Source organism: Chrysoperla carnea, chromosome 2 (genome assembly GCF_905475395.1).
Source record: "Chrysoperla carnea chromosome 2, inChrCarn1.1, whole genome shotgun sequence".
NCBI classification, from domain to species: domain Eukaryota; kingdom Metazoa; phylum Arthropoda; class Insecta; order Neuroptera; family Chrysopidae; genus Chrysoperla; species Chrysoperla carnea.
This window is the reverse complement of record NC_058338.1, coordinates 78118858-78141102: the sequence shown is the minus strand read 5'-3', so window position 1 is coordinate 78141102 and position 22245 is coordinate 78118858. Positions and strand designations below refer to the sequence as shown.

The window sequence follows — 22245 nt, the reverse complement described above, 5'->3', positions numbered from 1 at the left end:
GGTGAACCACACATAAACCCATACACACACACATAAGAACAAGTCTTATTTCTCTTATAAATATATAAAGTCAAATATAAAATATATCTATTTCACAATAATTCAAAGTGGTGGTAACATCACTTCATATACCTATACACACCTTTTGTTGTCGAAGTCATCGACAACTACATAGTTTTTATTTTAAATACCGTCATATTTAATTTTTATTTCATCTTGACACCATCGACACACGGTGTAAAACAATTAAAAATGAATACTAGTCTTTTTGTGTTAACAATTGTTGGATTGGTTTGTGCAAGTAAGTAAAAATTTTGTTAACTTTTATTTTAATTCTGAAAATCTTAAAATATATTAATCTATATTAAGTAATTATATTAATATTTAGTTAATTTTTCAAATAATTTAAGTGAAAGTGGTAGCTATTAGGACAATAGCTTAATTATTATAAAGGATACTTAAGTAAAAAAACTAATTAAGGCCATACTTGCCAAAATTTCATCATGCGCTGAAATTTTTGAATTAGCATATACCGAAAGGGCAAATGCTATATCCGCCCTTAGGAAGTTCTCCGATTTTTTTCAACCCTTCTTGTGTTTTCAAAATATCATTAGTTTTAAACTCGATTAAAATATCCAGTTGTCGAAAACTACGAAGATATCGAAACAGTTTTTCCTTCTGTTGGAGTTAAAAATTTAAGTGAAAGTAGTTGCCATCAGGACAATATCTTATTTATTAAAAAGGATATCTACTTAAGCAAAACTAATTTAGAGCCATACCTTACAAAATTTCACTTTGCGATGAAATTTTCGAATTAGAATATACCGAAAGGGCAAATGCTATATTCGCCCTAAAGAAGTTCGCTGATTTTTTCCAACACTTCTTGTGTTCTCAATTTATTATTAGTTTCAAATTCGGTCAAGATATTCAGTTGTCGAAACTACGAAGATATCGAAACAGTTTTTCCTTTTGTTGGAGTTTCTGTTAGGCCTTGACTTAGCTCTGGTTATATGATTGCCTTAAAATATTCTTCTAAATGCAATAATTACAATAATTTTTAATCAAAACTAATTAATTTTCTTTAAAACTAACTAATTCAGAAGGTTAAATAAAAATCATTATTTATATAATTCGAAAAATTTTGGATATGAGTTATTTATTTTTGTTACATTACTGCTTAACTTTTAATTTTCGAATTTTAACGTTAAGTAGTTAAAATTTATTTATTTTAATATTAGATTTTTTCAAAATTTCTCGAAATAGTTTATTACCCCGTCCGATCTTTGATAGGAATTATATATTTATTCGATTATATGAGAAAATTCGGTCTATTTTTGTAATGATCGTATTGCCAACGATATTTCTTGAACTAAATGGGAGAATAACTTCTTTTTTTGTATACTATGAAGAAAGTATCAATCTCAAAGAAACCATCAATGAATCTTTAAACTCTTTTACTATATCGAATATCTTAACAAAACCAGAGATTCTAATTCCACGTCGACATATCTTGCTTTAATTAATTATTAATTTTAATTACTTGAAATCAATATGATTTTGTTATTTTTTCAATAAGATTTTTAGAAAGTAAGAACTTAAGACCTTAAGGCAATGTAGAATAATCAGGGTAATGAATGTATGTGTAGACCTGTTTTTTTTCTCTTAATTTTAATTTCATATATACCAGATATTTCACCAAGTTTTTTTTCTCATATACTTTAAAAAAAGTGAAACTTTGAATAAGAGAGAAAAAATCGTAAGGTATTTATTAATTGAAGCGTGCATATTTATTTATTCGAGCAATTAAAATTTAGTGGATTTTTTTTCTGTATGTGATGAAACCACTTTCATCACTTTCTTTTAAGCTTGCTAGATTATTTATCATCCTTAAAATTTTCTATAATTTTTAATATTTATAACATACTTATAAATTTTTAAAGAAATAATGTTTACAACTATTATATTTATTGTTTAAAGTCGAGCGTTTTAGATTAGAGGTAGACTCAGAAATTTTGTGTGTGAGTTTGAGGCCCTCAAATAAATACCTTATTGGTGACGGTGATTTTAATCAAATTAGTTCTTCAAGAAGTGTCCCAAACTCCTAAATGAATATAGCCCATGTCCGTCGGACAAAACTTTCTTTCGGTCTAGAGGAGAATAAATTAGAAATTGTTGGCCTAAAAATTCCATATACATATTATGGCATTAACACTTACTTAATCAGTTAAATCAACCGTAAATTGAGATTTGGAAATGGGCAGCTATCTTGATCTTGCTTCCTCTAGATTCGCCCTTGCCCATGTCTAAAAAATGCACTCACGTGGACTGTTGACAACCTCTTTCATAGTGAATAATTAAAAAATTTGAATGCAAATTTAATAGTTTTTATACTTCTATTAATTTTTTGTACTTCGCTGATGAAAAATAAAAAAGCATAACTCATCTGCTGCCTCTTACCAAGCTTTTTTGATTTAGAAACGGTTAAAAATATTTAATCGCGGTGTCGAACAACAGAATTCGACAAAATTGATACATTTTAAGGCAGTATGAGCGCAAAGGCAAATTTAGACTTGTGGTTGAAATTATTTGTACCTTATTTGCAATTTCGATGAAGGATTTTGTTATAACTTGAATTATGAATGTAGACGAAAAATGAGAATAAAATTGTCGATTTCTGCCTTGATTTTCGAAATATCGAAAGCTAAACAATTTAACAAAATTTTCAATTTGCGATATTTTGAAAATTACTCTAAATATCGAAAATTTTTACTTTGTTTGTTCTTATATTGTCAAGTTATAACATAATCCACCATCAAAATTGAAAATAAATATTTTTGTAATTTTGTGTCCCCATTATCGTGCTCATACATCCTTACTGGATAAATCTATGAAAACATATCATCCATCTACCGTTTTTTTGGAGTCATTTATTTATTTATATAATCGGACAACACCCCCTTAAATGTTCAGAATTGATTAGACTTAATCCAACTTCATTTAAAAAAATCAAGCCTTTTATCCAAAATTGTTAGCTAGACAGATTTATAATTTTTTCATACCCACGGTATTTGCAACGGCATTAGAATTAAAAAGTAGTATTATTTAATATTAAAGTTTAGTTCGCTATTACATAATAATAATTAGGTAAACGAAAGACCTGTTGACCTCCAATTGTGAAGAGGATATTATAATATTCATTTCATCTGTTGTCTGCGTGGATTTTATACACAATTTTAAATACCATCTCATAATATTATTTCTTAGTATTATATTATAAAAAAACTAAATTCTTTAATAAAATAAAGGTGATATACCTTTCACTTTTATTTAAAAAAGGTAAAATTTAAGTTGTTGTTTATTGAAAAGAGTAGCGAGTATTTCCTCATTATAAAAATAAATTATTTTAGGTATAGATACTTTAAATTAATTCTATTCCAATATTCTGGTGAATTATTTTATAATATTTATATGTAATTGATTTTATTTTTTTTTAAACGAATCCTAGTTTTTAATTTTTTTAATTCCGTAAATTTTATCGTGTATCTAAGGTTTTCGATTCTTACCGCGAATTAAGAAAATCTGGTTAAGAGTGTTTTAGCACCATCATTAAAAATTACATTTCTGTTGTGATACATGCAGCGTAAACTAAATAGTTTAAACTCATTGAATTTTTATTTTTATGTGTTTATTCACTTATTTATTATTATTACTTTTTGTTTTTGTTTACTTTTTAATCATGTACACGATATTTATTTACATCATGGTCTCTCGATTATAATTGATGATTTTTAATATGATACATACTGAACTAAATATTGACAAATATCTTGTATAGTAATCTTAAATAAAGAGAATTGAAAAAAAAATTATAAAAATATCGTTTTTCTCATTACGTCTCGACTTTATTCGAAATCCAACATGACGACACTCGTTAACTTGAGAATCTCGTTGTTTCTATACCATTTTTCTTTGAAATTTTCGTTTTTCGTGGTAAAATTTGTTTATTGGAATATTTTTACTAAGCACTCATACCGAAATTTTGATATTTTTTATCTGTGTCTTTCAGAACACATGGATAAGCATAATTTGTTTTTTTTTTATGCTTTTTTGATTTTATTGAATCTATTTAACAGTTCTCGAATTCAAAAAATTATGTATGTATTCGACAATGCGTTTTCGAACTAGGATTTCTGATTTTTAGAGCAAAATGATAGGCTATAGATAGAATATAGATGAAAATAGCTTCTCTAAGTGGTAATAAAATATTCTTTGCGTCATTTCTGTAAAATTACCCCATATGGACTCTAATTTGTAAAATCTAGTTCTGGTTGGTTATAAGATAGTATATATTTGTAGAAGTTGAAAACAGGAAATTATGAATATAATTAGTTTTATTAGATGCGATAATTGCAGACCTTAAGAAAATGTCACTCACCTTAGTAGTAAATTGAATTATTCTATGAATTTTTTATTCTTATTTAATATAAAAATACTAGATCGACGTTTAATGTTTCCCTTACCAAATTTCTATCAATAAAATAAAGTAAGAGACAGCAAAAAATTCCTTAGCAGATTTTATTAATTTTAAACGATTACTATAATTACTATATCCATGCTATGGAGCAACGTCTCCCTTCCCATGTTTTTTGTATGAAAGGGTTATTATCTTATGAATAAAATAAGGCTAATTTCAAAGCCTCCAAAATTTTAATGTTGCGTATGAAAAAAACAGAATTATATTAATTTTTTAGGTCAAATGTCTAAGAATGAATGTCAAATGAATTAATAATATGAATTAATTATAATATTAAACTATATAAATACTTCCTGTAACTCATATTACGGTATATTTTGATAGGCTGGAGGTACTTGAAAAAATTACGTTACATTGTCCGGTATTCGTTATATATGCTACATTATGTGCTCAAAAACCAAAGACTAAAAATAGGGCATATAGATATTACTTAATCATAGTAAATTTTACGCATTGTCTTTTTTTACATTTTGTTGTTTTGAAACATTGCACCGTATCAAGTTATATAATAAAATTAATTATTTTATTTGCATATTCAGTTTTGTTATACTTAACAGTACATTAAACGTGTGAACTTTTTAAATTGATTAATTAATACTTATTTAAATTACTTCCATGTATTTCCAAATTTTATTATTGTTATGTCTACATTTCATAATGTCTACACCTTAATTTGGTGACACTTCCAGTTAGTTATTTGTATTTGTTTTGGGGAAAAACCCGTTAGTATTTTTTGTCATTCAAGAATTATTGATATGTACTCAAAATAGATGAATTTGGGTCAAACAACACTTGCAGCGTGCAATACTTTGTCTAAAATATATCAGGAAACTGACGCAATTAGATTGCTGTTGTTAATTCATTGATATATATATATACACAGGAAAAAAATTCCTGGAGTTCTTGTTTACACTAATTTATTATAAAGAAGGAAGAGGAAATATTCGATTTTTTGTTTGTGTTTTGTTTTTTTTGTTTTTTTGTATGAATAAAATCAAAAACTACTGGGCTGATTTTTAAAATTATTTAACCAATATAAATTTACATTATAGTAAATAATAATATGAGCTAAAAATTAGGACCCTGCTCCAAAAGATAAAGCCGGTGAAACTGAGAACAAAAGGAGGAATAAGCGAGAGCATAAAGGCTATAACGCAGTCTTTGTTTTCAAAGTAGAAATTGCTAAACGAAGCGGCCGAGTAACTGGTAGTTAGAAAATATTTCTTAAGTCAACGATCTGAATACTTAATTCAAAAAAATAAGTATTTGAGTGCTTAAAAATTTTCTTGGACCAAAAAATTATTTACTTGCTAAAATTTAAGAACATTTTTTTTTGCAACTAGTACTTTTTGGTCCATATGAAATATGATATAATTAATTTTTTGAAATTTACATTCTCATAGAATTGTCGAAATTTGAACTTTGCCCCATTTTGAACTTTGTAGTAGAAAAAACGTGAATAACTTCTTATTTTTGGGAAATACAATACCATAACTTTCTATCAAAATCTTTATTGACTGTTTTTTTTTTTTTTTTTTAATAATTTTTTATATAGCTTCATAAAATTTTGAAACTAAGTATCTATTTTATCTTTTTCAGATGCACAACAATTCAATTGTCCAGCAAAAGATGGACAATACGAACATCCAAAACAATGTGATAAATATTACGAATGTGTAGATGGAAGAGCAACCGAAAAAATTTGCCCAGATGGTTTAGTATTTGATCAATTAATTCGTAAAATCAACAAATGTGATCAACCCTTCAATGTAGACTGTGGAGATCGTATTGAATTACGTAAGTATTATATTTTTGGAAAAACTTTAAGGCCATCTTTAAAAAAATTCGCTCAGTATGTCAAAACTCAATCAGCTTGTTTGATGTTTAGGGATAGTTAAAATCTAGTCTGATGTAGCTCAGACCAAAAACATGTCACAATACCTTTCAAAAATTTATTCGCACCGTGCATGAGTTTTATTATAGACATTTCCATGGTAACGATATACTATTTTATTAATATAGTTATATGGATGGACATATAATTCTATGAATTGCGTATATGGTTTATATTGGCACTCACATCAGTACTTTTTAACGCCAAATTATCCGCTGGAAGCGGTGGTCCTATCATGATTACGCACCCAATTTTATTGTTTTTTAAATTTTACAAAAATTGTGTTTTTATTTTACAGAACCGCCAAAAGGAAATGCATTATGTCCACGACGAAATGGTTTCTTTGCCCATCCAGATGAATCAGTTTGTAACATTTTCTACAATTGTATTGAAGGTGAAGCAACAGAAGTTGTATGTACAGCTGGTTTACATTTCGATGAATACAGTGGTACCTGTGTATGGCCAGATACAGCTGCCCGTCAAGGATGTGGAACCAGTGGACAAACAAGTAAATATATTCATATTCTAAATTCTAATCTCAGTAATTTAATAATCACAGTAATTTAGTAATCATAGACTTTTACGTGCCAGAATGTTCCAAATTTTGCAATAGTTGGCTTTTGTCCTAAATTAGAAAAAAATACTATTCACATTATGTGTTTTGCATTTTAAAAAACCAATTCAAATGGACTCTAAAACAGTGTAGTGTATCTTGGCGTCTTGAATGACATCAAACGGTGACATACAATCATTTTTGTGTATGCAATTTACAAGTATTTGCAAGTTTACATGATTTTGTATTTGTAAGCTTACATAGCCTTTCATATGGCGTGACGTAATCAAAAGTTCTTCTGATTGGTTTTTGCTGTTACGTGACCAGATGTTTAATTTTAAAGAATTTATCTTTTAAAAATAATAATAATCGTTGTATTTTATAAAAATTAATTTTGTGTTTTGTTTTCTACATATCATGATTAATCATTAGAAACCGATTTATTCTTAGTGGACAAAAGCCTATTATTAGTGTTTTTCAAAACAAAAAATGAATAATCATCGTAAGTAGCTCTTAGAAACAGACCATAATCACACAGTGCAAGTCTAACAGTTACAAGGAAGATGGTTTAGGCCAGTAAGTCCCGATTGTTTCGAAAAATTCGGACTTATAATAACAGTTTTCTGATCAGTCAGCTAAATTTTAATTTCCAGTTCGATATTACTCCAATTTAAAAAATTTTTTATTAATATTTTCAAACAGTGGGAAATTGTCGTCCTTTTTCTGATCTGGGCTAGCAATCTCGATTGTGTTTCGGACTTGCGATCGCTTGATCGCTGGAATACCAAGTGCCATTGGCAGCTTAACCATAACATGGCTACTCTCATTTTTATGTGGATCCAGTTAAATTTCAATTTCCGGTTCAATATTATCTCAATTAACAAACTTTTTAATATTTTAGATATCTTGAAAGATGGTTTCGAATGCCCCAAAAATAACCAAGTTTCAAATGGACAAGTTGTTGCCCATCCAAAATACGCTCACCCCACAGATTGTCAAAGATTTTATGTATGTTTGAATGGAGTTGAACCACGTGATCTTGGTTGCCAAGCTGGTGAAGTATACAATGAAGAACAACAAAAATGTGATGCTCCCGAAAATGTTCCTGGATGGTAAATATATTTTATATTTTTATTTTTATTTTTCGATGTATTTTTTCGTTAAGACATCAAATTCACGCTCTGAAATATTGCCCGGTCATCTGAACATATTCTAGAGTTTTATTTGAAGAAAGTTCAAATAGAGACTAAGATGTTTTACTGTAATTCTCGAATAGAAGAGAATTTCGATGCTATTTTAAATTTAAGCCAATCGGATAAATTTTTTTTTATCACTTTAGATGAAAAATTCTCGCTTCACGAATAGAAAAATGAAGTTGGTTTTTAAAAATCTTTATTAGTATGCAAGATATAAACGTTTAAAATTCTTAATTAAACGAAGAAGATACCCACTAGTGACGTCATACGTGGGTATCGCCATAGAGATTACATATAAAATTTTATTTTGCTAAAAGGAGATGGGAAACCTTTGATTGTTTACAACTTCTACGAGTTTTAATCAATTTTAGTTTCTCTTTCAAATTTTGTCATGGTATCAAGTCTAGTTTTACATTATTATGGTAATATGGCTAATTCGACATCAGGATTATCCCCCATTTTATATATTCTATAGAAGTAACTAAATATTTGGGAAATTTTTAACAATAAATCGTCGGCTCGATACACCATAAACTCTTTAATCGTTAATTTTGTTAATTCTTAATGGCTTAATTTAAATTTTCGTATTAATCTTCACTTTTTCATCCTTTGATGGATTTTCTTCCCTAGCACGTGACCTGTCTTTCTTTGATTAAATTCTAAGAGATTGTTTTGAATTTTTAATAATAAAAATAAACTTTGAATGTATAATTAAATAAACAATTGCCTAATTAATATTCCTAAGGTTTTTAATATTTTTTTCGATAAATCTTCGCTCAGTATGATTTTGAGGTGTGAACGTATTTTAAATTCAAATCATGTACCCAAAGTTTATGGAATTTTTTTAAATAATTTTATCGTTGAAACCAAATTATGTAAATATATTTAAAAAAAAGAAAAAAAAAACAAGGTTGATGCATTTAAAATTTGATTAGTCCTTTGTATCAAACTACCATGAGTAAAGAGGGCGTTTCTTGTAAATTGGCCTTTAGTTTCAAACAAACCTGATGGCATTAAGTTTGTAGTATTTGATTTTAGTTATAAAATAAGGTTATATTATAATTATAATTAATTTTTCAAGAATTCTACTAATAAAAACAGCCTTTCAAAAGCGAAATTGTTTTTAAGGTAGTACGAGCACCAAGGCATTTTAGATTTATTCTTGAAATTATTTGATCCTTATTTTGAACTTTGATCATGAATTTTATTTTAACTTCATGAATGTCGACGAAAAATAAGAATACAATTTTTCGATATCTGCCTTGTTGTTGCATTTGGAAATATCGAAAACTAAATAATTAAACCAAATTTTCGATATTTTGAAAATTACTCTAGATATTGAAAAATTTTATTCATACTTTTCGTCTTATATTGTCATGTTTATAACATAATTCACCACCAAAATTGAAAATAATTTTTTTAATTCGTGCCTCCAAGACACAAAGGTTTTTTTTTTTTTTTCTTTTAATAATTTATTAAGGTTTTAACTTTAATTTAAATAGTTTTTCTCTTAATTTCTACCTAAAATTTTTGGAGAAATTTATGAAAACATATCATCCATCTACCGTTTTCCCATAAGAACAATGTTAAACATGCCTTTTTTTGAGGTCATTTATTTATTTAAATAATCGGGAAACCCCCTCTAAAATTTCCAGAATTGAACAGAAAATTCAATAAATTATGATATTGTTTTTATGTTTGAAATATATTAATTTTATTACTAATAAAGAATTTTAATTTTTTCAGTGAGGATTGGTACAAAGATGAAGAAGAACCAGCACCAAAAGGAAAAAAATCCAAACGTAGTGTAAGAAAATAAGTGTGTAAAAAATTTTACTCAACTGAATTTGCACAGAATTCCATCTAAAAACTAAACAGTTTTTAAATTATATTCAAAATTATATGTTTTTTTTTTCAATTATTAATTATTATTATTTTTTTATATATTTTTTTTTTGGCAAAAACATTTAACAATATTTAACTATTATGATTATATACTCATTATAAAACTATTACTTTCTTTTCAAAAAAGTATGACTTTCTCCATTTAGGTATATCTAATGACAATTTTTTATGATGTAACATTGAATTGTGTCATTGGATTTTGTGTTGAAATTGAGAGAATTAAAAAAAATTAATTTTAATAGTTAAATATTGAATTAAATTTTTTTAAATGAATATTTAAAAAAAATCCCGTATCGGGATTTTTGTCAGTGAACTGTTGAAAGTGTGCTTTATTATTTTTTTTGAAATATATTTTTGTTAGTAAAATTTTTTTTTTGTAAAAATAAAAAATCCACATTTATTTGTGATAAATAAAAATCGTATAATACATTAAATTTGTTTGTTTTATTTCCAAAAAAAGGGTTTTTGTTTTTGTAGATCATTCCTTTCCTAGATACAATATATAAGCCAGAAGAATCTCAGAACTCTGATTTGGAAAATAGACCAGTGATCTTTAAAGTGTTTTCCTTAGAGTCAACCTATCGAAACTATAACTAGTTGTCCAAACTTTAGTCATTTTGTTAATCGAAAGGTATAATTGATATTTACTCAGAGTTAAAAACAAAACAATAATTTACCTGAGCTTTGATGCTAATTAAAAATGATTGGAGGCTATCAACTTTTAATCATTAAAAAAAATAAATCACAGTCGTTTAAGAAATCTGTGGAACTAGATGTCGTAATAGATCAGCGACTCTTGGGATAGAGTAATTAATAGGATAATTCCTAATTTTAATACTAATTTATTTTGTTTGATTACTGTTAATACTAACCGATCCATGACATTACGATAGTTTTCTAATGTCTCTGTTTTAAAAAGGTCGTTTCGCCGCCCATGTCAGTTAAAAAATATTAGATTACAAGGAAGAATAATTTTTTTTAATAGCTTAAGCCTTCATCTATCGTATAGGGAAGTTTCGGTCATACTTTAGCGTATAAAATTTTTGTGAAAAAATTATTCAAAAATGTTAACATTTGTTAACAGTCGTACGAAAAAGTAACACCCTATCAACTTTTCTTGAATTATACTACCAGAAATTTAGTTTTTCGAAATATTCAAGTTTTTGCTTTTGCACAAAAATATATATGTTACCGTGAAATTTATTGAGAAATAAATAATAAACTGGGAAAAAATTTTTTAAGAAGTCAAATACTTATTTTATTGAATTTATGAGGTCCTTTTGTCGTCAATGTTAATTTTTTTTTTAAATACAAAATTTACTTCTAACCAGCAAAACGACCTCCTTAATTAAAACTTAAAAGATAGTTGATAGTTTGATTATTCATCTGTTCAGTTTTGTATCGAAAAAAACACAATCGTTAGATTCAAATCATCGTTTTTTAGAGACGCCAAGCTTTACACTACATTTTAGGATGCTTGTAGTGCGACTATTCGTAAAAGCGATGTAGTGCAACTATTTATAAATAAACTAACCAATTTATTATGTTCTTATAAAAAGTCATTGATTTCTATAAATAAAATTGACTACATGAGTTCTACTCCAGTACAGAATATTTCAAATAATACAAAGGGATTTGGCAATTTTTATGCGTCATGCCGCGCTGAATAGACTAAATGAATTTATATGGGTGAGAATTGGCATGAAAGCTGTCAAAATGGTTGTAACACCTACAACCATAGTTTATAAATTGAACTCATTTTTATTGTCTTAACTTAAAAATATGGGGTGTTCCGTAATTCCATAGTCTAATTTAAATAATAAAAACAAGAAATGACATTTTTAAACAGAAAAGTCTACGTCGGTTTTCGGGACTAATATATTACTTATGAGATCATTCGTAATTAATTTTACGTAGTTTTAACAATTTACACCAATTGAGTGGTAGGAAAATGAGCAAGAATTCCAGATATATGACAAAAATAAAAATTACTTTTTTGCAGTCAAATAAAAAAAGAATCGACTTCATTTGAATGAACAAGAAAGGTAAGATTACAATGCATAAAATACATATTTCAAATTTACAAACATAAAAATAAAAGACAAATTTACTTATCAAAAGCAAAGTAGCTAAAAATTAATTAATTTTATCTTGAAACAATAATTTTTATTAAGTAATACGCGCTTATTATTTACAAATTAGGTCGTTTTACAAAGCAGACTAGGTATATATTAGTAAATTAAATGTTTATAAAATATGGTGGAGTATATGTTTAACCCGAACAATTGAGATCTAAAAGTTTTATTACATAAAACGGTTCAATTTTTAGATTTTATCCAGTTCGAATTTTTCGTTCAAAGTTTTTCTGCATTGTTATTTTTGATTCTTTAAATAAAGAGCCTATCAAGTTCTCATCATACCTAGAACTTTCTGTATAAGGTTATATCAGTAAAGTGGGCCTTACATACCTCTTATTTTTGACTTCTCGAAACGAACGAAATTTAAGATTTGACTTAGTGTTTGATTGAGACCAGAAGATTTAAATGCCTGCAATCGCGAGTGTGTTTTTGCTGTTGCTTGAAACCAAGTATTTGCCAACCTGGATGTAAGTATGAATCTTTAGACTTAGATCTTAGCAAAGGAAACTTATATTTTGGCTAAGACTCTTGTTTAAGAAAAAAATTGTGTAATTAAGACAAAAATTTGTTTTAAACATCAGGAAAACACTCCTAATAATTTCAAACTTTCGTTTTATCTTTACGTATATAATGGATTGGAAACATGTTAGAATTTAAAAAATTCAAAAGACTATCATAGATTTAAGTCGATTAACTAAAATTTTGTTGATGCGGAATCCTTAAAATATAATTACTTCATTAAATTTCAATATAATCTCTTGATACAACATTCAAGCAGCGGCGGTTAAAGACATTTATCTCTTTAAATGCACAGTGTGTTTAATGTTTATTTGGAGAAGAAAGCTAAGAGTAGACAAGTAGAGAAGTTCAGCTAATAAATTTAACTGTTTTAAAAAGCTGTATATTATAAAAGCTATGGGACTTTTAAAAAGAATCTTTGTTTGCCTTTTGATAATATTAGATTTTTTTCTCAGGAGACCCAGATTATACCAGATAGATTACGTTTCCTCTGAAGGGTCAATGCTACACTTTGGAATATCGACGTACATATAACCGAAGTCTCAAATGAATTAAAACATATTGTTAATTTTCAAAATAAAATAAAAATAGTTTTTATTCGTTGTACAATAATGTACTGTTTTTTTTTTTGAAACTGCTAACCAAGACTTCCATAAACCATGAAATAAAAAAAAATTTAAACTTCACCGTTCATTTTGCACCACCCAGTACTATAAACAATTTTTTGTATGATTAGAATTTAGAACTATCTATTTCTTTCGTCCCTTTAAATTATTCAAATTTGTTTAATTTAAATGTTGAACATTGTTGAAAGGTAAATTATTTAATACTTAAAATTAAATTATTTTGCAAATTATTAAATAAATTAAACAATTATAATATCATAAATAAATAATTTTTTGTAATATTATAATTATTATTTATTCTAAATAAAAATGGTAAGTGATACGATCGTTATGGTATTATTTGCATTTAATAATAGTGTATGTTAAATTAGGTTTTGCGTCTATGCGTCTATTGATGTCTCCATGTTAATATTATACCCATTTATTGGTTTACAATTAATAATAGTTTTGTGCATACCCTGTGTAGAGTGATGTTACAGTTTTGTAATTTTTTAGATTTATATATCGGTTCTTTTTCTTTTTATTTAACTGTCAATGAGTGGTTATGTTTTTCGCGCGTATCATGTATGTATGTATGTATGTATGTATATTTACTTTTAAATTTCTTTATTACCTCGTATCGTCGAAATGGCTCAATAGATTTCAACACTTAAGATATCATTACATTTGTCTCAAAGACCCAAGTGTTCTTAAATAGGTTTTCGAAAAAACACAAGAAAATGGCGGATTTTTGGAGCGAAATAGTAAAACGTTAATAAAAAAATTAACAAAACCTATCGATTACGATATCAAAATAAAGGAAATTACAAAAATAAGGTATATGCATAAATTAAATTAGGGATATTAAATTGGTTTAAAAGTTTTAATATAATAAGAGAGTTTTTTTAGTACTGGAATAATAAAAAATCTAAAATAAAATTAAGAATTAAATAAATAAAAAACCCGACTGCGTTAGTTAAGAAACAAGTCCAGTAATTTAAGAAACTACCGAAAAGAAAAAATAGAAATATACAAGTCCAGTAGTTTAATCGCAGTTTACAAAGCAGTATACAAAGCGACTCTAACAGTCAGGGTCCATTAAAATCTAGACCGACTCAAATCTTCCCAATAATGGTACCCGACCATGTTAGAGTCGCTTTGTAAACTACTGGACTTTATTCTTTCTTTTCAGATTTTATTTAACGCAGTCGAATTTTTGATTTATTTAATTATTTATTTTATTTAACTTGACATTTGCATAAACTATAGTGTGCTTAGGACGTAAAATGCGAGTTTGAGTTCGTAAAAGAGTCACATAAATCAATTGGGTATTGGGCCCGTATGATTCACATTGTAAATCGTTAGAAATATAAATGTAAAAGAAGTCTCTTATAAAAAAAATAAGCAATTTTTGTTCGAAACATTTTTTCTTAAACATCACTGTTTATCTATGAGGGCACAAATTAGAACAAAACTTTGGAGTCCATTTTGTCCAAAACTTTAAACGGTAGGGAGTTGAAAATTTGCAGGTAGCTTTAACTATTGGTCTTGTAAAATATTCTTGAAAAAAATTCTAGATAGTACTTTCGAAAATTTCGAAAACCACAATTGTGTGGGCTTTTTAAAGTCTTCTTATTTATTTAAAATAATGCATGCACTGATATTCAACATCTTCTATACAAGGCATTTCAACAATTAACTCAGTCATTTGTTTGATTTCACTTCTTTTTTACTTATTATTCGTTTCATAAGAATTAAGAATTTTTTTGTCGAAATTTTGGACAGTATTTTAAGGCAATAGTAATTTTTAAGTGTTTTTATATAAGACACTCGCTATAAATATTAATATTTAACTTTTTAGTCTATAAATACAAGGTATATTAATTATTTATTGTTAAAAAGTATTATTAAAAAGAGAAACTTTAAAAACGAAAAAAAAAAAACAAAAATTCAAAAACGTTTTAAAACGTGAAATTATGACTAAATAAATATTTTTTTTGGTGGGTTTTAGATTATAATAATTATATTTAAATTGAAATTAATTACAAAAATTATAAATAAAACTGTTCAGTTAAATTTTCATTTTGTTTTATCAACTTGTAGATGCGTTCGTTTAACACAGACATTCAAATGATTAAAAAAAATTTTTTGGACTAAAAACAAAATTCACTTTTTTTTTTGGTGTGTGTGTGTTAAATAAAAATAAAATATGGTTTCTTTTGTAATAATTCTTTGACCGGTTTTAAAAATAGTGCATATTTGTGTATAGAGTGTTTATATATTTGCTGTGTTGGTCAAACCAGAGAGAACTTTTGTCGCGTTGTTAATGTGGTTTTAAAAACAAATTTATATGCGAAAGTTTTAATAATAATAAAGTAAACATAAGAGACATAGTTCTTACTTTGTTACATATTTATCTCGTCTTTGGTAAAAGTTATTTCACTTAGTCTTTTACCTTAAATTAAAATTTATTTTGTGTCGAAAAATATTTTTATTATGATTTATAAAATTTGTTTGTGTTTTTCCATATTTTTGGGTAAGTTTTCATTCAAAATAGCATTATATTTAATTTAAAAAATATATTAATTTATTTTTAAAAACAGTTTTCGTTAAAGCAGCATATGGTTGTTGAATTTTTATTTATTTATTTTGAAAGTAAAAGTAATTTTTAAAATCAATTTATTTTAAAAGGGAAATTAAATAATCTCATAATTGAAAATTTTATTGTAAATAAAATAAGGGTATGGCATACATTAACCATCCCACACATACTTTCTTATATCCAATATACTACAAATATGATTGTTGCATATTATACACTTTCTTAATGTCTTTTGTAGTGACATAATTTCTGCGGATGTATAATTGAAATATTTAATAAAATAATTATAGAAAATATTTATTGTTTATAATATTAGATTTTCAAAAAAAATTATTTCAAATTCAATTCAAAGAAAGTTTTCGAATACAGGTCGTAAAATATTTGGAATTATCCACGATTTTTCGTTCTTTAATTTGCAACACATATAACATTCACCGAACTAAATTTTTAGTTTTAAAATTTTTTTTTTTTTTTAAATCATTAAACAGGGATTACAAAGAGCTAATTATCTAGTGTTTGCGTAAAAATAAATTTTGTTTCATAAGATCAACAGTTGAATTTTCCAAGATAGGATAACAATTTATATTAATTATTAGATATTTTGCTATTCGTTTCGCTACCTGCGGCTAAAATTGAGTAATTTGTTAGCCATGTAAGCATTTATAAAGACACTTAAAAATTATTTTGAGCAAAAGTTAATTAAATTGCATAAAAATAAAGAGAAATGTTTCGGTGATTCAAAAATTAATTAAGAATTTTTTTGTACGATATTTTATTCTTAAGGTCGATCGGACATTACAAAGGCATTTTTCGATAGAAATTTGAATTTTTAATGTGTTATTAATTAATTGCTAACCTATACGTATAAATTAATTTTTTTAAATAAATATGATGAACGAAAAACTCTATGTATTTAATAACTAAAACTTTGAATTTTAACATGCCGTGAAGAGAAAATGTTAAATTAAAGCGTACATTTTCGATATTGTTGCTCCACTTTACTATGGATTAAAAAATAAAAAAGTTCTACTTTTATAAATTAAATCTTGAATTAAGTATAAAAAAAAGGTTTAACTGAGAGAGTTTTGTAAATATAAAAAAGATAAAAAGTTCACGAAAATTTTTTTCCGCTAAAATGAGTCAAAAGACGATTATTTTTTATTTTTAGTAATTAAATAGTTACATAAATCAAATTATTGATGCTATCAAAATTTAAATAATTAATTCACAAATAAAAATTTTTAATCTCTGTTAAAAAAAATTTGTGAACTTTCACTAAAATTGTGAAATTATAAGGATTCTAATTTTTCTTTTTGGTAATAATCTGTATTTTGGGAGTGCCTTAAGTATTTCCAGGTTAAACAAATTAAGTTATTAATTTAGTAACATGAATTTAAATTTTTCAGTTTCCAGTTCACTGGGACAAGATTTTAGATGCCCAGATGGTCCAGGATTTTTCCCCGATTCAATACAATGTGATTTATATTATAAATGTTCAAAAGGAGTTGCAGAAGAGAAATTATGTCCTGATGGTTTAGTATTTGTTGACAAAGATCCAAACCATGAACGTTGCGATATACCAGCTAATGTAGATTGTGGGGATCGGACGGAATTACGTAAGTTTTGGTCTAAATTTTGTAAAATTCATTGTTTACATTTTTAATTAAAATAATTGTAAATTGTGATTCAATCGTTGTGTTTACTTTAGTAAACTTTACTTTAGTAAACCTTTCACCGAGGCTATGATGCCTCGTAGCCTCGTGAGGCAGCCTCGTCTTCCCTCGGTGCGAGAGAGTTTGATCTATACACCACAGTTGTATTCACGACTGTACTTGGTACTTTTATTTTGTTACCAAATATTTTTTTTGAATTTACTGTTTTCCAGGAGTCAAAAAAAAAATTTAGAGAATAAGCCACTTATATTTCGTGTTTTAAAGACATTTATTTTCTAACAAGTTTTTTTACCATATTATGCCATATTATGTACTCTCATGAAAATTAAGTCAAAGATGATAAAAATTTTACCCCGGCCGAGGCGAAGTTTGTCAACATTCTACCTCGGCCGAGGTCGAGGCGAGGTGAGAGTAATGAACATTCTACCTCGGCCGAGGATGAGACGAGGTGAGCGTCAATATAAAAATGCTGAACTAAATCTTACCTTACCTTGGTATTAGGTAGGTAGGGATAAAAATTAGATACAAATAAAGTAAGTCTGGTACCTACGCATTCCCGAAAAAAATGTAAAAATTACTAATTTTAAAATCATTTTTCATATTCTTTTTACGTGGGCCCGTAATTTTAATATGACTTTATATATTATCACTCTAGCCTGTTTTCTATCCACGCGATAACTTCCTTATTCCTTTATCAATTTCGTTGATTAACCCTTCATTTTAAAGCTTATCGTGCTGGTTAAAGACGAAAAATAGACTCACGATCTAAAACTGTACCGCTGACGTAAAAACAGGCTAAACAAATAATATTAAGATTTAATTTTGTTCATTATATAATTTGTTTATCATATCTGTAATAAAATTGCCTATAAATAAAGTAAAAAAAGTAAATCCCCCATTTAAATATTATTACTCTAGCCTGTTTTAGTCACTGCGGAAATCCTCACGGGTCGAGCTAGTTTAGTTTTATAATTAAAGAATGTTTGCCAGAGACAAATTCGTTTGCTTTATATCCCAACTTAAGTTCAATAAGGAAAAAAAAATCTGAAATTTGGCCGTCTTAAAATAAATTCTCGAAACGTAGCCAGATCTCGTACCGTTACATATAATTTACCTATTAATATGTGAATCGTTTAAAGCTATGACCTTTAAAGCGTCATCTTTTATTGCATCGTATATTATTTTACTACGCCGACAAAAAATTTCCACTGCATTTTATGTAAATTTTATGTTTTATTTAAAAAAAAAAAGAAACTTATTTATAGATTTTATGTTGATCGTTATTGCATTGAAACAGGTTCCATTTTATAATCATAGCAGAAAACTACCATTTATGTTTCGTGTCACCAAAAATCATTTTTAAAGGCTATTATTTATGTGTTAATATGTTCAATAATTTAGTATAGCCCTCGGGTTTCAATTGTGTTCAAGGTAGATAATAATCTTATCCAAAAATATAATAAGTTGATCAATTAATTTTACATATATTCAAGGATGAGACCTACTAATCTAATTTTTATGTTTTTAACATTCCAAAATCCACCCGTCGCCGTCGATTAGTCATAAGTCAACTGTCTACCAATATTATATTTTATTTAAATAATTGATATTTTTTTATTTATATGAGAACCAAAAAATGTTTTTCGATTTTCTATAATTTTCTTCAAACATTATCCACAAAAATTATTTACCTTTGAAAAAATCCGGAAAGTCACAAAAAATTTCAGAATTCCAAATTTGAAGAGCATTGGGTAATTTGGACCCAAAAAATATAAAAGTTAGTCTATTTACCGTTTGGGTGAGTAGTTTTGGAGTGGTTAAAATTCTGTACCAAAAACTTTTTTTCTTGGATGTTTATTTATTTTGGCCTAAATAATTATCCTAAATAATCCAAGAAAATCTGGTAGTGTTTACAATTAAACATGTTTAAGGAGTATTGATTAAAAAAATTATCCCGGAATATAGCCCTTTATGTACGATACTAGTCAAGATTCATATACCATTCTAGTCAGAAACTACTCGTCTAATATCTAAAGAGAATTATACTTAAAAGTATACAAAGGAAATTTAAACCTGCGCAGAAATGTGACTAAGAATACTCTCCAATAAATTACCTTTCAAATCCAACAAAACAAAAAATCAAAATCGATTCATCCGTTTAGATGCTACAATGCCACAGATAAAGAGACAGACACACACATACACATAGCTTTCAAACTTATAACACCCCTTTTTTGGATCGGGGGTTAAAAATAGATTTTATGATTGTTTTTTCATCTGAATGTGATGAAACTTGGTTCATAGGGTAAATTTTGATCCAAAAAATATAAAAATCTGATTCATTTAAAGTTTATTTCAAGATATATAGAAAAATACTCGTCCAATCGTTAAATGATCTTGTTCTTCATTCTTTGGGTTCGAATTTGTCTGAATAATGTAAAGACACGAACAATGATAGTGTCATTTAAAAAAATAAAAAGATATGGAAAAACTACACGGAAACTGGGATTCAAGCCCCGGTCCTCTGATATACGATCTAATCGGCATTACAGTAATTTTTTCATATCTTTCTATTTTTTATAGGAAAATAGATTAATGCGCGTTAATCTATTGAATTGTACAATCTCTCTCTCATATGCTAAGTGTTATAATGCGTTAAGATTCCAAAAGTTATTAAAAGTATCATACATGAGGGGTTTTGACTTAATCAAAGTAAACTAAAAAAATTAAAATTTGAAACAAGTGTAAAAATTTGGCTTCTTAATAGAAATACTTAAAGGATAGTATTAAGAAGAAATGAATAATATGAATTATTTTTGTTGTTTAGAGGAACCAAAACCAAGTAAAGGATGTCCACGTGCAAATGGATATTACAGACATTCAAATCCAGAAGTATGTGATAAATTTTTCAATTGCGTTGATGGAGTTCCACATGAATTACCATGTCCACCTGGATTAATTTACGATGATTCCGCTAGCACATGTGCATGGCCACAAGAATCTAAAAGACAGTGTACAAACAGTAAACGAGGTAAGTTTTGAGTACTTTTAATTTATAGACGAGGAAATTAAGCATTTTACCTCTAAAATTTCCGAAGTAAGATTGATTGAGATGCGGTTTTTTGCATTAGGTTCTAGAAGGTATTTATAAACTTTGTGAATATTGGGAGATAATTTCCCTCGTTTGTGTATTAAAAAATGGATTTTTAATGCATTTTTTAGGCAATTGAAAAAAAAATTATTATCCCGTCAATAATATGTATTATGAAATTTTTTTTTTTTAATTTTACAAAAGGCTTGTAATAGTAATGAAACGTAAAGATATTGAAAAAATTTAAAAAAATTCATTTTCTAATCTATCTTTACTATGTTACATGTGCATCTTATAAAAATGGGACTTATATATTTATTCTTTTTTTAATTCACAAACGAAGTAAATTATCTCCCGATAATCTGTGATGGTCACAAAGTTTTTAAATACTTTCTAAAACCCAATGCAAAAAACCGTATCTCGATTCATCTTACTTCGAAAATTTTATTAATGACAGTTTTTGGTTGATGAAAAAATTCAAACACATCAATATGTATTCCTTAGTAAAAAATTCATGTTAATGCTATAAATTTTATATCTTATTATGTTCTCCTCCAGACTAAGCATAATTTTTCGGCGTTTTCATAAAATAGCATAAAAATCATTTTTTCATGAATAAAAATGCATTTGAGATCGATTTTATGACTCCAAATGTAAATCAGTCAAGAAATATATGATTTAAGCACAATAAAATTAAAATTTCAATATTTCAGATTCATTAGAAGATGGTTTCCAATGTCCAGAAAATGAACAATTAGGACAAAATGGAGCTAAAATTCCACACCCAACATACCCACATCCTGAAGATTGCCAAAAGTTTTATATTTGCCGAAATGGAATAATGCCACAAAAAGGATCATGCTCTCCAGGATCGGTATACAATGATGAGACCTTCAAATGTGATGATCCTGAAAATGTTCCTGGATGGTAAGATACTACAATTTCTTTTTCGTAATCAGTTGCCTTTTTTGAGGGACTTGATTGACTCTTTTATGAAACTTCTTTTTGAGTTTTATAACTTATGTGGAAACTGCAAAAAACTACCATTAAACCAGTAAACCTTTCTACTTTTTTTTATCAGCTTTTATTTAAGCAATCAAAAATAAAATTGTTTACCAAAATCAAACCTGTTTGATGAAATGTTTGAAGTGTATGGAGCTTTTTTAATGCCTATTTATAATAATATTTTGACTTTTAAAAATTTCTCCATAATCTAAATGACATCAAATAGGCTTGTAAATTTATGTAAGAAAGCTTTTACAGCTTTATTTAACATTAATAGTTGTAAATTTTTAAAATTTTTGAAATATTTTTTTTCTCATTTTAGTGAAGACTACTATAAAACTGGCAAGAATTAATAAGAAAAGTCAGCGCTTGAAGAAGAAAGAGAAAAATTCAAAATTATTAAATCAAATTATTTAGATTATGCCTTTTTCAAAAAATTATTTTTGTTAATGTTCCTCATAGTTTTTAAAATTTCCATTTAACAATAGAATCTGAATTTTAAACAAGAAGTATAATTACTTTTAAAATTT

General features: G+C 26.9%; 2 protein-coding genes across 2 annotated transcripts; both read left to right on the top strand.

Moving 5' to 3' along the window:
- The first annotated feature begins 98 nt into the window (after window positions 1–98).
- On the top strand, window positions 99–10073 carry LOC123293544 (protein obstructor-E-like). Its single transcript, XM_044874405.1, has 5 exons — window positions 99–301; window positions 6134–6331; window positions 6727–6936; window positions 7883–8093; window positions 9924–10073. The coding sequence occupies exons 1-5, from the start codon at window positions 253–255 to the stop codon at window positions 9994–9996; spliced, it is 741 nt and encodes a 246-aa protein (XP_044730340.1). The 5' UTR covers window positions 99–252; the 3' UTR covers window positions 9997–10073.
- Window positions 10074–13533: 3460 nt separating this feature from the next.
- LOC123292949 (protein obstructor-E-like) lies at window positions 13534–22089 on the top strand. The gene is made up of 6 exons (XM_044873663.1): window positions 13534–13553; window positions 15852–15880; window positions 17353–17562; window positions 20447–20650; window positions 21424–21637; window positions 22038–22089. Exons 1-6 carry the CDS (start codon window positions 13534–13536, stop codon window positions 22066–22068), a joined length of 708 nt encoding a protein of 235 aa, XP_044729598.1. The 3' UTR covers window positions 22069–22089.
- Window positions 22090–22245: the final 156 nt, after the last annotated feature.

What these genes read in the sequence shown, in the direction of transcription:
- LOC123293544 (XM_044874405.1), top strand. Translation starts at nt 253, where the DNA reads ATGAATACTAGTCTTTTTGTGTTAACAATTGTTGGATTGGTTTGTGCA. An exon ending in TGTTGGATTGGTTTGTGCAA is followed by an intron (nt 302 to 6,133) that starts GTAAGTAAAAAT and finishes TATCTTTTTCAG; the next exon opens with ATGCACAACAATTCAATTGT. An exon ending in TGGAACCAGTGGACAAACAA is followed by an intron (nt 6,937 to 7,882) that starts GTAAATATATTC and finishes TTAATATTTTAG; the next exon opens with ATATCTTGAAAGATGGTTTC.
- LOC123292949 (XM_044873663.1), top strand. Translation starts at nt 13,534, where the DNA reads ATGTTGAACATTGTTGAAAG. An exon ending in GTGTTTTTCCATATTTTTGG is followed by an intron (nt 15,881 to 17,352) that starts GTAAGTTTTCAT and finishes TAAATTTTTCAG; the next exon opens with TTTCCAGTTCACTGGGACAA. An exon ending in TGGGGATCGGACGGAATTAC is followed by an intron (nt 17,563 to 20,446) that starts GTAAGTTTTGGT and finishes TTTGTTGTTTAG; the next exon opens with AGGAACCAAAACCAAGTAAA.